General features: G+C 37.2%; 2 protein-coding genes across 3 annotated transcripts in view; one reads left to right on the forward strand and one right to left on the reverse strand.

The window, feature by feature from the left end:
• LOC125649140 (inositol-trisphosphate 3-kinase B-like) overlaps positions 1-3,062 on the reverse strand; it is a 44,204-nt gene extending 41,142 nt beyond the window's left edge. For both annotated transcript variants that reach the window (XM_056165985.1, XM_048876384.2), the window contains exon 1: positions 2,941-3,062. The gene's annotated coding sequence lies outside the window, so the exon portion shown is untranslated. The remainder of the gene's footprint in view (positions 1-2,940) is intronic.
• Positions 3,063-9,493: 6,431 nt separating this feature from the next.
• The window catches only part of LOC125651183 (uncharacterized), a 38,453-nt gene continuing 31,935 nt past the window's right edge, over positions 9,494-16,011 (forward strand). The window contains exons 1-2 of the mRNA XM_048879765.2: positions 9,494-9,686; positions 15,088-15,176. Of these exons, the coding sequence (XP_048735722.2) occupies positions 9,663-9,686; positions 15,088-15,176 (113 nt within the window). The 5' untranslated portion in view covers positions 9,494-9,662. The remainder of the gene's footprint in view (positions 9,687-15,087; positions 15,177-16,011) is intronic.

The raw sequence follows: 16,011 nt of genomic DNA on the forward strand, positions 1-16,011 counted from the left end.
CCTGTTTCAACCCAAATTATTTGATTTTAAATCAATGTTTACAAATAACCGCATCACTCTGCCATTTCAAGTGATAGTCACGTGACCAGTTTAAACTTTCAGATTATCGGTGGTCTTATCTGTGTAAAGTTGTGTATTTTGTTACAACAGTACCGTGTCATAAGTTTAATAGAAATAAAAAATCAAATACCTCTTAGTAATTCGTTGTTTTACGCTCTTTCAGCCTTAAAACTAGACAGTTAATAAATATGTTGGGATTCCCCTGATGCGCGTGGGTCTATTTATAGACGTCTATTATGGGATGATTTATATATGTACCACACTTATTTACTTTCTAAATAATATTTTCACTGTTTTATTTTACATGAAGATGTTTTAACTTTTCAAGCATGTAATTAAGGGAAAGTTAATAACTTTATAAAGTAATTGATTTGCTTTAAAGTAATAATGCACAAAAATAATACATGAACATCGGGTCATACAGCTTTAATTTTGCAGTCACAAATTTTAACTTTTCGATGACACATTTTACTCAAAGAATGCTTGTTAATGAAATGTGAAAGATATAATACACTTAGATCAATATCCATTTATTTTGAAAAATTCGTAAAAAATAACATACTGCAACCTTTGTTTACAAAACAAATAATAAACTCTCTAAAATGAGCTTCTGTGATAATGTATATAACCTTAATTTTTATGTGAAATCTTTAAAACACATTAGACAGTAGATTTTGATCATTAAAAATGAAAAACAAAATTCAGGGTAAAAATTGTGAATCAGTCAGATATAAATTATACATGTATCATTGTAGCTATCCCCCAGAAGTGTCAGAATGTTAAAATTCAGGAAGAGATAACACTTTCTCAGCCAGTTCCTGTGGTACTGCTAAATATGAAATACTAATCCAAAATGCTTATAAATCACATATTTTTTCTTGTAGCTTACATTTCCTTGTTCTTATGACATGCCTACTTACATAAAGCTTATCTCCTTCTCATATTCTTAAAGTCTCTTTTTAAAAATCAAAATATCTATATAATACCGAGTGAAGCTCGGACGGGCCAAAGGCCCGTCTGCGAAGATAGACTCTAAAGGTAACACATGTAAAAGAAAAATTGAGAAAATCAACAAAGGAATAGAGATAATCTCTACATACGTTCACAAAAATTTTGTGATCCATATGGGTGCCGCCATATTGTTTTCTTCATTAGTTGCTTCTATGGTTATCGTGTTTTAATTTGGAATGCCAAAAATACAAGACTGATGTGCTATTTGTGATTCAAACACTTAGTTTGTTAAAAATGAATGGGATAATTATTACTGTTACAGTTTTTAACCAATCATGAAATAGGAAAAGAGTAATAGAGGGCAAAGCCCTCTCACGACCCAAAGGGCCGTGAGATCGGAGCTCTCCCTGTAGGTAACACATATACATGTTTAAAAGGAAAATATAGATTGAAACTAATTAAAATTAAAAATTAAACTATTATGGAACTTGAAAATTTTGGTCCCAATGGCGTCGATACTAGCGCGTGGACATGTATTTCTCCATTTTGAATCTTGTGTACCCAAGCTTACATTGTTCTGAGATGTTACATAAAATCTGTAACAGCATGTTAATTTTATTTTCTTAATCATACATAATCACTCCTCGATTATTGTAATTGTACCATGTCTCCTATGTTTGTAAATTTGCTAAACACTGACGCTGAATATGACGTCACGATGCATTGTTTACATCAGTTGCATAGAGTTTCCCGTGTTCAATGAATAGGCGGATCAAAAATGTGTAAAGTTAGAATACTTGATTGAGCTCTGTCCTCACACATTAGGTGCTAATTTCGGAATATTTTTTGTTCTGTTATGGATCTAGATAATAATGCCAATACTTTTTGCTTCGCCGTCAAACATGGTCGTAAGACATATTACGACTAAATAGATGAACGAGTTCATGAGTTTCTTTAAATAAAAATATACGATATATTTTCGCTTACATTTTTACCACTTTGAATTTGTTGGTTAGAATTGTTGCACGCTTTACGTAGCCCATTCATATTTAAATGTTACTGGGCGTTTAGCGCACAGGGAATTTCATAAATAAAATATATTTTTGAATGAATTATGATTTATCGTACTTAATGGAATACACGTATCAACACTTCGCGAAAGTTACGTCCCTTGTCCGCCATCTCCCGCATAAAAATCGTATTTCCCTACGTTGGCCTTTGTAATTTTCCTATCTGTAGCTTTGACATCTGTTATTTTTCCATCAATTGCAGTCAACTACAATATGCCCCAGATTGGGGCAACCCATTAACTTGTATGAAAACTTGGTAATTGGCTAAAATTCAAAGTAATAACATCTTACATTTGGTAAGGTAAAGAAGGAAAACTGGGTTTTTCACCGATTGACCTTTGGCTGACCCCGCAAAGGGACGTAACTTGCGGCGAAGTGTTGATACGTGTATTATGACTATCACTTAGGACACGCCAATGACCATTTCATGCTTCGCTCTGTCCAACAGTTATTAAACTACTTTGATGTTTCGGTAAAATTCTATAAAGCTCTCTAACGCTTTATAGCTAAATCAAGAAATTGTGCAGGACCTCGGTCCAGCCTACTGATAATTTCACCACCCCACCAACCCCGTTTTTTTAACGGATAGGTAGCTTATTAATGATTTGCTTCCCAACGAGAATATGGAACTCACGTCACTTCATATTTAATACGACAAATAAAAGTACATATTCAGATATGATTACTGTTATATACGTTTCTGTTTCTCTACACAGCCAGCATTCGTCTATAGCAGCTGAAGCGGCCAGCGGATGTTTACAATGACTGGGATTCCCTTCATGGTCTGGTCGTCTGGACCTCTGGTGTGTCGAGATTTAAGGGTATAACTGACAGAATTCAAACATTACATGTTACTTACTTAAAATAAGTTGTTTGTCTCTCTCAATCTGCAATGTAACCTCTTCCAGCTAAAGATACCTCTCTGGTTGTGTTGCTGTCCAAGCCTGTTGTTGTTTTAAACGGAAACGGGAAGGTAGTAGAGATGTGATCTCGAACCCGATGAATTTTCTATATCAGACACGGAAATGTGTTCCTAGTGCAGTGTAGCAGCGCACTCATCAAGCTCAAGATACCGGCCTGTAGAAAACTTCCAATGATAGTCTAAGTTTGTACAGCGATTATTATTGCATCGTTATTGTTTTTGTACCGATGTCAGTGGCGGATTTAGAGGGGGCGCAGCCGGCGCCCCCCCCCCTCCCCAACCCCCAACCCCATAAAATTTTCAAATTTAAGGTAAATCGCGGTATCTTGTTTCGGAAAATGTACTAAACGATAAAAGAAACAATAATTTCTTCCACTCCAGGAGAAATAAATGACAAAATCTTTTGATTTCTTGATTACTTTATTGGGAGATTGGGAACTTATTTTTTTTCTAAAATACCCTTAGAATTTGTGTCATTTTATTAATTTCACCTTATTAAAATGATAGAAAATAGTACAAATGACTAAATAGGAGAAATATTTCAAGCCCCGTAAAATCTGTAAAATCCAGGAGCTTTCGGGGGCTTCGCCCCCTGAACCCCCACCAGGGCTTCGCTCTGGACCCACTGCCTCATAAAGTGGAGCCCCCTGTAACCGCAATTCCTAGATCCGCCCCTGGATGTAACCAATTTAATAAACTTCATGTTCAAAAACGAATATGGTGTTGATTCGATTAATTTTTAATTGATTGAGAAAGTACCAGACTGGAGAAAATTATTTTTCTTTTCTTCAATTGTATATAGTAGGAAGTCTACTTTCTTCAAGATGTTGTCGGCGATAGCCTTCTCATTGTGTGTGTGTGTGTGTGTGTGTGTGTGTGTGTGTGTATGTCTACTTATATATAATTACTTTTCGCAATGATCGGTAAAAGTATAGGTAAAAAAAAAAAAAGATACACGGAGATGTTTAGTAAAGCTTTAGCGCTTTCATTTCAAATCTTCAGAAGCTTTACATTTAGTAACATAGCGACGTTACGTCACAAACAGCGTGTGTATATATATATATATATATATATATATATATATGGATGATTTGAAAGGTTATTTAAAACGTCACATATGTTGATTATATTTTAAACAGTAGGGCCATTGAGTAACTGATGCAAAATTAAGATGCTTTATATTACAAAACTAACATTTCACTGGTTCGTTTGTATACATAAAAAGACTCGAGTCTTTGTTTATATAACAACATAACATAGATTTAAGGCTAAAATATTGCTTTTATTCTTGCGTTCCGAAGTTCAAAATTTTGGCTGTCAACATTAAATCAGTGATATTTTCAATGTTTAACTTCAAATATGAAAAATATTTTTGTCAAAAATCATGAACCAGTCCCTTTAAGTTATTTTGATTACACCATCTTGAAAAAATATCGCAACATTCATAATCGATTTCATTAAGTCGTTTGGTTGATTAATTAAATGAGAAAATATCATCAAAAGCTATATCGAGCATAATATCGACATCTTGTCAACATCTTTTCGGCAACTTACAACAAATATCATCTCTCAAAAATCTTGTAATACAACATGTGATTAGGACGACATTCATTTTATTGGCTTCATTTTTGGCGAAAATCTACAAGCCATCGTGTTGGTTTAACTACATTCAAGACGAGAAAAACATGTCGTTCATTTTATATGTGTAAAGAGACACAGGCACTCGACGTTTTAAATATCTATAATAAAAAAAATTGTTTTCCTGTAAACATAATATTGTCAATATTATGTTTACAGGAAAACAATTTTTTTTATTATAGATATTTAAAACGTCGAGTGCCTGTGTAAAGAGAAGACTAGTTGAGTTTTTGTTGTTGAAGTTAATATAATTACCTGACAAATCGATATAATTAACTGACAAGTCGATATGATTAACTGACAAGTCGATATAATTAATTTACAAGTCAATATAATTACCTGACAAGTCGATATGATTAACTGACAAGTCGATATATTTAACTGACAAGTCGATAATTCTCAATTTTTGATTGCTCAAATAAAAAAAAAAAAACAACTCAAACTCTACTTAGATTTTTTTTAAAATTTATTTATTTATTTATATTTTTTTTTTGCGAAATCCAAGCCTGGTGTAAGGTCACCCTTTTTATAATCACCGACAATGTGATTTTTACTAATACTAAACAAAGACGAAAAATAACACTTTTGGATGATCTGTAATGCATATTTACATAACATAAGTAGAAAAATAAGTATATCCCAGATCAGAAAAAAATAACATATGTGGGTTGGGGTAGATGATTCATGTCTCAATTGCCTGTGATCAATCCTATATACTAGTATATTACAAAATCTGACCATAACGTAAGCCTAACTCATTTCGTGACCACGCAGTCACTGGAAAAGTAGGCGTGACCTAATCAAGACGGAGCACGATAAAAACACACCAACTTTGAAATCTTTTGAAACCTGGTATCCCAGTCAAACACGACTTCCCGATATTCAGAGCTTTCGTCAATTTGACCTATATCATAAATACCCGATCTGTGTGTTTATGACGGTGTTTTGAATGTACAGGGATTCGTTTTGACAGATTTGAGGTGAGAAATGTTTGTTAATTTGTATTTTCATGGGGTGGCTCTGAAAAAACCTATGCAATTTTCTTCAATATGGCGTCGTCGATATCCTTCTCATTGTATATACATAAGTCTACTCTGAATTGTTTGTATTAAATCAATGGTTTCCTTGCAGCAATCCCCACCGACTGTGTCTTATCAGTTCTGTGCATGTCAGAATTCTCCTGCTTGGCGGGTGAAGGTCGTTCGTGCCGGGATTGGGTTCATTCTACCTTCCCAGACTTGTCTGTGTTTTATTAGGTAAGTGAGATCGTAGTTTGTCTCTTTGTATTATGTATATGCGCGGGTTTACACGTCAACGTCGACTTGACGGTGTTAACATCGTGTTATTTAAATAATCATGTAGTGCTGATATTTTGCAAATCGCGTACATTGTGTGTATGCGTCTTATACCAGCTGAGATGTTTACAGTCGTTCGGACATATCAAATATCGATCATCGAGGTCTAAACTAAATGATTCTTTCTCGCTTTCAGTGGCGAGCTCGAGGTTTCACTACTCTAAGCACCATACTAAAAGTGTTTAAGCTCCATAATGAAAATGTAGACGTGTATTTTCCGTTGAATTTGGAAAAAAATTATAAATAATTATGCTAACATGCATCTATCTGCGAAAGTTTCACTTTCTATTTAGTTTTATAGAAAAAAGCGCAGTGTTTTATGCAGTGACCAATTTCTTTGAGACAGTTGGATTGAATATATTTCATTGAACTTTAAATGATAAAATAGGATCGGGCACAAGTTGTGTAACAAGGGTATAAGGAGAACTCGTAAGTTGTACGAACTTGCTTTTGATCCTTTTGTGTATAATATATATTTAAAAAACTACGTTCAAATCAACGAAGGTTACTACTACCACGAAGAAAACTAATCCAAAATTACAAGTACGAAGAAATGTCATTGTTGCACAATACAGAACATTGAATTTTACATACCATACCCACATCTACACACACACACGCACGCACGCACTCACATACACACGTGTATATATATATACTACTCAAAATTTGACAAGGATCACTAGGTTACATGTGTGTAATTTACCACTAACATAACAAAAGACATAAATTTGACTCAGAAACGTGTTTACTCAGGTTTTGAATGAAAATTCATGAACGGCATGAACTTTTATCAATTATACGGAATGCTTGAAATCTGATAACAACACCAAAAGGCATTTCATTACAAAAAGTTAACAGCAAACCAGAAAAAGAATTACACAGTTTTTGGGGATAGTCCATCATTACACTTATTCGATGAAGTGTCAATACTGGGTATGGCCTCCCCTTGCATCAATGACGGCTTGACAACGTCGAGCCATGCTGTCAATAAGCACCCGGATGTTTCCAATGGGAAGGTTGTTCCACTCTTCCACGAGGCGTTTCCGAGCCCTGCCAAAGTCGTGGGTTGTGCTCTACGGCGTGAAAGGGCAACCTGCAGCATGTTCCATACATGCTCAATCGAGTTCAAGTCCGGCGAGCGCGCTGGCAAGTCCATACGGACAATTGTCTCCTGCTGAAGGTACTGCTCCACCACCCTGGCGCGATGAGGACGGGCGTTATCATCCATCAGGATGAACTCAGGGCCAACAGCACCAGCGTAGGGTCTGACGTAAACATCGAGGATCTCATCCCGGTACCACACCCCCGTCATTGTTCCTCTCTCCAGGACATGAAGACCTGTTCTTCCATCCCTGCTGATTCCACCCCAGACCATGATGGAACCACCACCATAACGGTCATGTTCACTGATGTTGGCATCATGGAAACGTTCACATTGTCGTCGCCACACTCGGTGCCTCCTGTAAGTAAAGTCCAAACAATACCTGGACTCATCGGTGAACAGAACTTGAACCCAATCGTTCTGTGTCCAAGTGACATGATCTTCAGCCCAGTCCAATCGCTCCCGCCGGTGTCGAACAGTCAGAGGGACTCGACCACATGCCCTTCTCGAGTTGAGACCTGCATTGTGAAGCCGATTCCGTATCGTCTGAGTGGACACATTCACCCCCGAGGCGTTCAGGAGGTCGTTACGTAGGCTGGTTGCTGTCCAGAAGGGATGGCGTCGTGCCTGAAGAGCCACAAAATGGTCTTGGCGTTGGGTTGTCGACCTCTGACGACCACCCCCATGTCGGTGTGCTGCTGTACCAAAAGTTTGCTGTCGGTTCCAGGCCCTGTTTACAACGCTCTGACTGACGTTTAGTGCATTTGCAACGTCACGTTGTGAATAGCCAGCGTCAAGCATTCCAATACATCTGTCCAGTTGTTCTGTCGTCAGGCGACGCCTTACACTTTGAGGGGGCATTGTGTTGAATAACGTAGTGTAAACACTCAAGTGAGTTTGAAATTTTAGAAAGAATCAGACACCGATGCCTGAGTGAAAATCGTGCAATGGTAGCAAAAGCGTAAACTGTGATGAGAAACGCATTTCGCATGGCATGAAATGCACGTGCAAGTTTGTTGAAGACGTCTTTGATTTCACTTGGACACAATATTGCCAGTTATGCAGTTATTAATTCTTTAAACAGAAAAATATCTATGATCCTTATCAAATTTTGAGTAGTACACACACACACACACACACACACACACACACACATATTTAAACAATTCATAGTTTTTCAATTTTAAAAATATAATATTAAATAGTTCGTTTCTGGCCTTTGCATATTTAGTACACAGAAATGATATTTAACCTTCCACACATACAAGCAAGATTCCCTGTAATAAGCACCAAACTAAATTAAAAGAATTAATATGAAAAAAAAATCAAGCAAGAAATAGTGAAAGTAAACATCGATGTCACCCCGTAGGATATTGTATGGATTGACAAAAATATGAATACATGTACATTATTGATGACCGCTTATCATTATTCATAAGGGTAAGATTTACGATGAAATTATCAAACAGATATACACATGTACTGTAAAGTTTTGGTAAATTTTTAAAGTTTGTTTCACTCAGTGCGTGATTTTTGGTACCATCATCCGTCCTGATTTAGGACACGTGATCTGGTGCACGTCGTTTATTGATGGAGTGATAATCTGTCATTCTATTTGAATGAAAAAGGTGAAGATATAGAATATCGATCCATCTCATAATTCCTATAAAGAATACAAAATTAAGAGTATAGGGCAAAACATGGACCCTGGACACATCAGAGGTGGGATCAGGTGTCTAGGAGGAATAAGCATCCCCTGTTGACTGGTCACACGCACCGGGAACCCTACATTTTGATCAGGTAAACGGAGTAACCTTTAATCAAAATTAGTATTTAAAGAACGACCAAATAATTGGTATGAAACACATGCTCATTCCACTTAATGACAGATTGTATTTGTAAATTAGATCGTCATAAGTTACATCACGTAAAACTACCTACAGTATGGCGTGCATGCATCGTATAAAGATTTTAAAAAGTAAATCGTTTTAATGCTTTACAAAATCGCTGTTAGGAGTTTTATTTTTCAATGCTATCTAAATGTCACAAATACGCTGTCGTATGACCCAGATTGTCAAGTTGAAAGCATTTACATTTTAATTACATTGTTGTCATTTTCGTTTTGTTTCGCTCTTGAATATTGGTTTCCTGTGTAATGGGAGTCATTGTAGACGGTCGGAGTACAAATCAACGGAGATCTAAAGTGGCGAATCGAACCCCCAATCCCTGAATAAATACATGTAGTAAGAGAAATAACGAAGGAGGGGGACAGGTGTGTATGGGATAACACGTAATGATTCCGTTATCAGGAAAATTTGAGGCATTCCAGTCGCCTACCTGATTTATCACATGCACACTGATAACGGACATAGGAAGGTCTAGCCCTCACATTTGTCGGGTAGACGGCAGTGCATTGACAGGTAAAAACATAAGTTGATCCGGAACTTAGAGAAAGAAAATTATAACAGACGTTACGTCACCGACTGGACGCGCTCTGCATCGCGTGACTGTTGCATTACTCAGATTCACACGTTGTTTCATTGGTTTCAGGTCTCACAAACATGACATACCAGATCAGCAGGATTGTAAGTAGAAGTTCATTAGTTTGTAATTGGATTAACAGTAAAATTATCTCTGAAAAAAAAGAAGTTTTTAGCATTACCAGTGAGTATAACATGAAATGCTACTTCAAGATGTTGTCGCAAGGGTTACAAGATGTCGCGAATGTCCTTAAAAGTGCGTGGGCGTTACCTAGTGACGTTTATTTTGTGTATTTATTTATGTATACAACAGTTTTTACCCGTATTTTCCCCCGTTATGTTCATACATGTACAGTTTTATTGCATGCTTATCGACTATGCAATGCTTGCACTCTTTATTCTAACTGAATTTACAAAGGGATTGAGCACTAGTTCTTAAAAACCTTAGAACGTTCTTTCCCATATGATATACATGTGTATATAACAATCTATTTTGGTATGCATGATAAAACAGTCATTGTAAATGTAAATATAATCTAGTGCATGTTTGATGGCTTACTCCGACTCTGACGTTTTCAGTATTATAAGAGAATTGTCGTCCCCAAGAAGAACTTGAGTGTTGACAAGATGCAAGTTGATAATTCCAAATATACATGTATCATAAAAATAATATTTCTAGCCTTTTTATACCTAGGACATATGTGGATTCTTGTTGGGTTAAAACCACCAGATCAATGCGGATAGCTACATGTATCACGTGGGGGCATGTAAGGAAGACTACAACATATATTAGTTTGAAATGTTTGCCAATTCCACTTCAAGGCTTATATTTATTTACAAAAGCGCTGGACGTGCAACGGATTGTTTGTTGTAGTCATCTTGTTATAAATGAGCATGGCTGTGACAGGAACGTAAAACAGGCCACTTAAAATCTCTAGCGACTAAGTCATGGAGTTATGATATATCCACAAACTACTAGGTACACATTTTATTTGTAAGAGAAAAAAAATAGCAAGCTTGCAAATCTGATAAAGATAGGAGATGCACAGACATGTTGCCAAGTACTTATATCCCCGGGATACGGGCGTGGGCAGCGGATTAGTTTGATCCACCAATGAAAGAGCACATGACATCACAAAGATTAGGTCTCTATATTGACAAAGGGGTAACCGATATGAATTTGAAGTTCATTGAGCTTTTAAAAATCGATTGATATGAGTCAAACAAACCATATTTCAGGAATACCAGGGATTGCCCTTTATCTTTGTGTCCGCGTACAGACCTAGCTAAGCTTTCTTCTCGCATATCAATCCGCTATGATTTGGTGCTTTCTTTCCTGACCAGAAATATTGTTAATGATTGCCGAAATATACACATTCCAAGGAAGACCCATTGAGAATAGCCAAAAGAGTGGCCATTCATCATCTTTATCGTGCCTGTTATAAACCTGTGAAACCAATCTACTGAATTAACAACGCCCTTGAGATGTGTCAGACATCGAACATTCCGAATTTTACTGTGCCAAAATTAAATTCTCCCGGACTCAAAGATCTTTACACGTATTTTATTTATTAAGGGTGTTTTCCCGAATTTAAATTAGATTCCATTTGCATAAAAACAATTCTAATGCTTATTTTATTATATACATGTATTACACATACTATTTACAACTATGTGTCATATCTATCGCCTAACAGTTGTATTGACCAGAGTAAAACTTCAAGCGTCTCCATATGAGTGAAAAATTCTCGAGCGAGACGTTAAAGAATATCCAACCAACAAACCTTGTTTGAAACCAACTTGAATCTACACTATACGGTTTGCTTGCATATTGATTTGTTGTTATAGAATAGTAGCCTTTTGAAAAAAATTGGTATAGCATGAGAGCTACAGGTCCACCCGTTATAAGAGCGCAGTGAGAGCTACAGGTCCACCCGTTATAAGAGCACAGGGATACCAGGAGAGCTACAGGTCCACCCGTTATAAGAGCGCAGGGATAGCAGTGAGAGCTACAGGTCCACCCGTTATAAGAGTGCAGCGATAGCACGAGAGCTACATGTTCACCCGTTATGAGAGCGCAGTGATAGCACGAGAGCTACAGGTCCACCCATTATAAGAGCGCAGTGAGAGCTACATATCCACCCGTTATAAGAGCGCAGTGAGAGCTACAGGTCCATCCGTTATTAGAGTGCAGGGATAGCATGAGAGATACAAGTTCACCCGTTATGAGAGCGCAGGGATAGCACGAGAGCTACAGGTCCACCCATTATAAGAGCGCAGTGAGAGCTACATATCCACCCGTTATAAGAGCGCAGTGAGAGCTACAGGTCCATCCGTTATAAGAGTGCAGGGATAGCATGAGAGATACAGGTTCACCCGTTATGAGAGCGCAGGGATAGCACGAGAGCTACAGGTCCACCCATTATAAGAGCACAGTGAGAACTACATATCCACCCGTTATAAGAGCGCAGTGAGAGCTACATATCCACCCGTTATAAGAGCGCAGTGAGAGCTACAGGTCCACCCGTTATAAGAGTGCAGGGATAGCATGAGAGATACAGGTTCATCCGTTATAAGAGCGCAGGGATAGCACGAGAGCTACAGGTCCACCTGTTATAAGAACGCAGTGAGAGCTACAGGTCCACCCGTTATAAGAGCACAGGGATACCAGGAGAGCTACAGGTCCACCCGTTATAAGAGCGCAGGGATAGCAGGAGAGCTACAGGTTCATCTGTTATAAGAGTGCAGGGATAGCAGGAGAGCTGCAGGTTCATCCGTTATAAGAGCGCAGGGATAGCACGAGAGCTACAGGTTCACCTGTTATAAGAACCCTCGATTTACAGCGCAATCTTTTCTGCGCGCGAATCGATTCTATATCTCTGTATACATGTACTTATATTATCGCCTCAAAATTTTAATATAGTATAAAAAATCCTAACATACTTTCCCAGTACACAATTGTGTTAGGCATTCCTTCCGCTAACCCCCCCCCCCCCCCCTCACCCACCCAATCCCGGAGAGCGACTGTTGTACAGCTGATTAATTTGAAGAAAAAAATGAAATTGCCCTTGACAACGTTAAAACGACGGGAATGACAATAGAATTAGCTGTATCTCGAAATATTTACATTCTACCTTATATTTCCCAATATCTAATGTCTACCTTGCAAACTTTGTGTTTTATTCCACAATAAAACTGAGTCCCGCCCCGTCAGAGAAACGCTGCAGGGAGCTTACAGTGTTGTAGAGCGGTGGATTTCAGTATTACTAATATTAGCATAATCGATGTAAAAACTAATTTAAACAAATGTTTAAATAGCAGTGAAAATTGATAATATAATCCCTGTTGAGAAAATGTAAATATCGGCATTAAAACATTATTCATTGCACAAATAAAACATGTTGTGCAGAGAATTTATCATAACGGGGTAATATATTATTCAATTTGTGTGTACATCGTTCAGTACTACAAGCTGTTATTCGTGCGATTTGTGTATACACCGCTTCGTACTATAAGCTGTTATTCATGCGATTTGTGTGTACACTGTTCCGTACTATAAGCTGTTATTTATGTTATTTGTGTGTGCGCACCGTTTCGTACTATAAGCTGTTATTCAAGGAAATTGTGTGTACACCGTTCCGTATTTATGCAATTTGTGTGTACACCGTTCCGTACTATAAGCTCACAATACACATGTAAAATCAAATAATTCAATGCTTAACATCAAACGAGCCTTTTATTCCACCCTTCCTACACAATTTCCGGGTAACACGTGTAACGTAGACCGTGTACAGAATCGCTGGTATTAAGTGATAATATATTTCCCCTTTCCTTTTATCAATTTAATCAACACCGAGATGCCAGAAATAAACCAAGTGGGGGATATTAATCATTTACGGATTTTTTATGTAAAGATTTTATTTCATATCTTCCAATGGAAATGTTATTTACTTACTCCTATCACTGTATGTCACTTCAGGGGTCTCAGTGAACAAACCTAAACAGCTGAACACGCCGCCCCACCCTGGTTACTAATAATAACATACACAAATTACATACAATACAATCATAATACTGACGTACAGATTACACACAGCACAGTGTGATACATTCATAGTTTTGCGAGGTCTCTATTACAGTTATTCGTGCAGTTTCAGTTTATTTCCATGGCGAGTGAGTAGAAAACAAGGAAAATGTAGGGTCAGTAAGGAAACTGTTAAGATACTTAGTAATTAATTATTATGTGTTAATTGGAGGTTTAGTTTACTCAGCGTTACAGAAAGTTTCCGTGTGCGTTGCATATTTTACGTTGGTTACAGTTAGCTGCAGAACTGTAGCTCTCTGAAAAAATATTTTGACGGAACAGAGAGCTACAGATCCACCCCTAATAAAAACCTTCGATTTACGGCGCACAAAAAGCTGCGCACGGTTGAGGCCTGATATCGTTGTATTCTTGTGTTGCTGTCTCATAAATTTAATATAAAAAAAATTCTTAACATATTTTCCTAATATACTTGTGTCCAAACATACCTTCAAATATTCATACGACCCGAAAACTCCCAGCTTCAAATGATTTCGTTTGTCAAAATATTTTTTCAGAGAGCTACAGTTCTGCAGCTAGGTTACATTATGTTATTATGATAAATGCAAAATATTTAAAAGGGTTTTTCTTCTTCCAAAAAATAAATTGCTTTCAGTCATACCTCACATGTTCCAACAGGCGGGGTTGCGTCTTTTATTAGAAAATGAAGTATTATTATGCCCCGAGATCGAAGATGGGGGGGGGGGGGGGGGGGGAGCATATTGTTTTTGTCCTGTCTGTCATTCTGTCTTAAACTATAACCTTGCTAGTAACTTTTGAACAGTGAATGCTAGAGCTTTGATATTTCACATGAGTATTCCTTGTGACAAGACCTTTCTGTGGGTACTAAACCTTTTGACATTGGCATTTGACCTACTTTTAAAAAATTTGACATTGGTCATAACTTCTAAATGGTAAATATCAGAGCTATCATATTGCACACGAGCATTTCTTGTGACAAGATCTTCCTACTGGTACCAAGATATTTGTCCTTGTGACCTTCGCCATCTTTGGTATTGGCTATAATCGGGATTTATTATTAAAATATAGATATATCTATTTATTTAGGGAAGTATTTCACCTCAGTGTAGTCATTCATTAAACAATGTCTTTGTAATATAATTATGATGTCACTCTCATTTGGGGGGGGGGGGGGAATTCTGCCATACATTTGATGCCTATTTGTAACATTAAAAAAAAAACCACCCAAACATCTAAATACCGTTAAATTGCAAATTCTTTGGGGATAATGCAATTTATTTGTTTTATGTAAATCTGGATGTCAAAGTGATCTATAAATCACATGGGACAGTAGAATATCAATCGTGATTATTTCACGACGTGAACTTATACCCAAGTGCCTTGAATGTAAAACCTGCTCAGTTTGACGTTAAAACTCATGTACTTTTTTTTTTTCACTTTTAGCAACAGCCTTTCTCCAGCTACATCCCCAATGGTATCCATATTGGCAAGCACCTGCTTCTCAGAGGCAGAGTATCCTACGGAACTGAAGCGTAAGAAAACTTAAATCATCTACACTTACATTGAATTTTAGTCCAATTCTATATAATTTATGCCCCCGCCATGAAATGGCTGTAGCAGATAGTGTTACCCATTTCCGTCCTTCCGCTATAATTCGGGTTCTGTTCGTTATCTCTACAGATGCGCGTATTTCGTATTTGGTACTGGTTGAATAACTGACAGAGTTGTGCCCCTTGAAATTAAAAACTTCTTATCACTGCATAGTTTCCGTTCATTATTTCAGTCCCACATGGATAATTTGAATTTAAATTCAGGATACAGATATTCAGGAATTTGTGAAAGGTGGTCTAGCACTTGATCTTTTATGTACTTTTTACAACCTCCACCCCTACCCCATTCACCGTTTTGGTGGTGTACATAGCATCTTAGGGAGATCTGAGACTGATTTTATACATGAAAATGCTTAGTTTATTTACTACTTGTTTCCAAAGTTCTATTCATTCTAATCTCCATACTCATACCTTATTTCGCAATGAGAGAAAGAGAAGAGCTGATTTAAAGGGTGCAAAATCCTGCATTCTGAACATTTCCTGGCATTTCTTTTGCACTTTCAACATTTTAGACTTCTCCTCCAGAACCACTTGACCAATTTCAACCAAACTTGGGGAAAAGCATCCATGGGTGAAGGGCTTCAAAGTTGTTCAAATGAAGGGTCATGTCCATTTCAAAGGGGAGATAATCACAAAAATGCAAAAATAGGGTGGGGTCATTTAAAAATCTTCTTAAGACCCACTAGATCAGAAGAGCTGTTTACATGAAAGCTTCCTGACATAGTGCAGATTCAAGTTCTATAAAATCATGACCCCT

This window comes from Ostrea edulis, chromosome 5 (genome assembly GCF_947568905.1).
Source record: "Ostrea edulis chromosome 5, xbOstEdul1.1, whole genome shotgun sequence".
Lineage (NCBI taxonomy): Eukaryota > Metazoa > Mollusca > Bivalvia > Ostreida > Ostreidae > Ostrea > Ostrea edulis.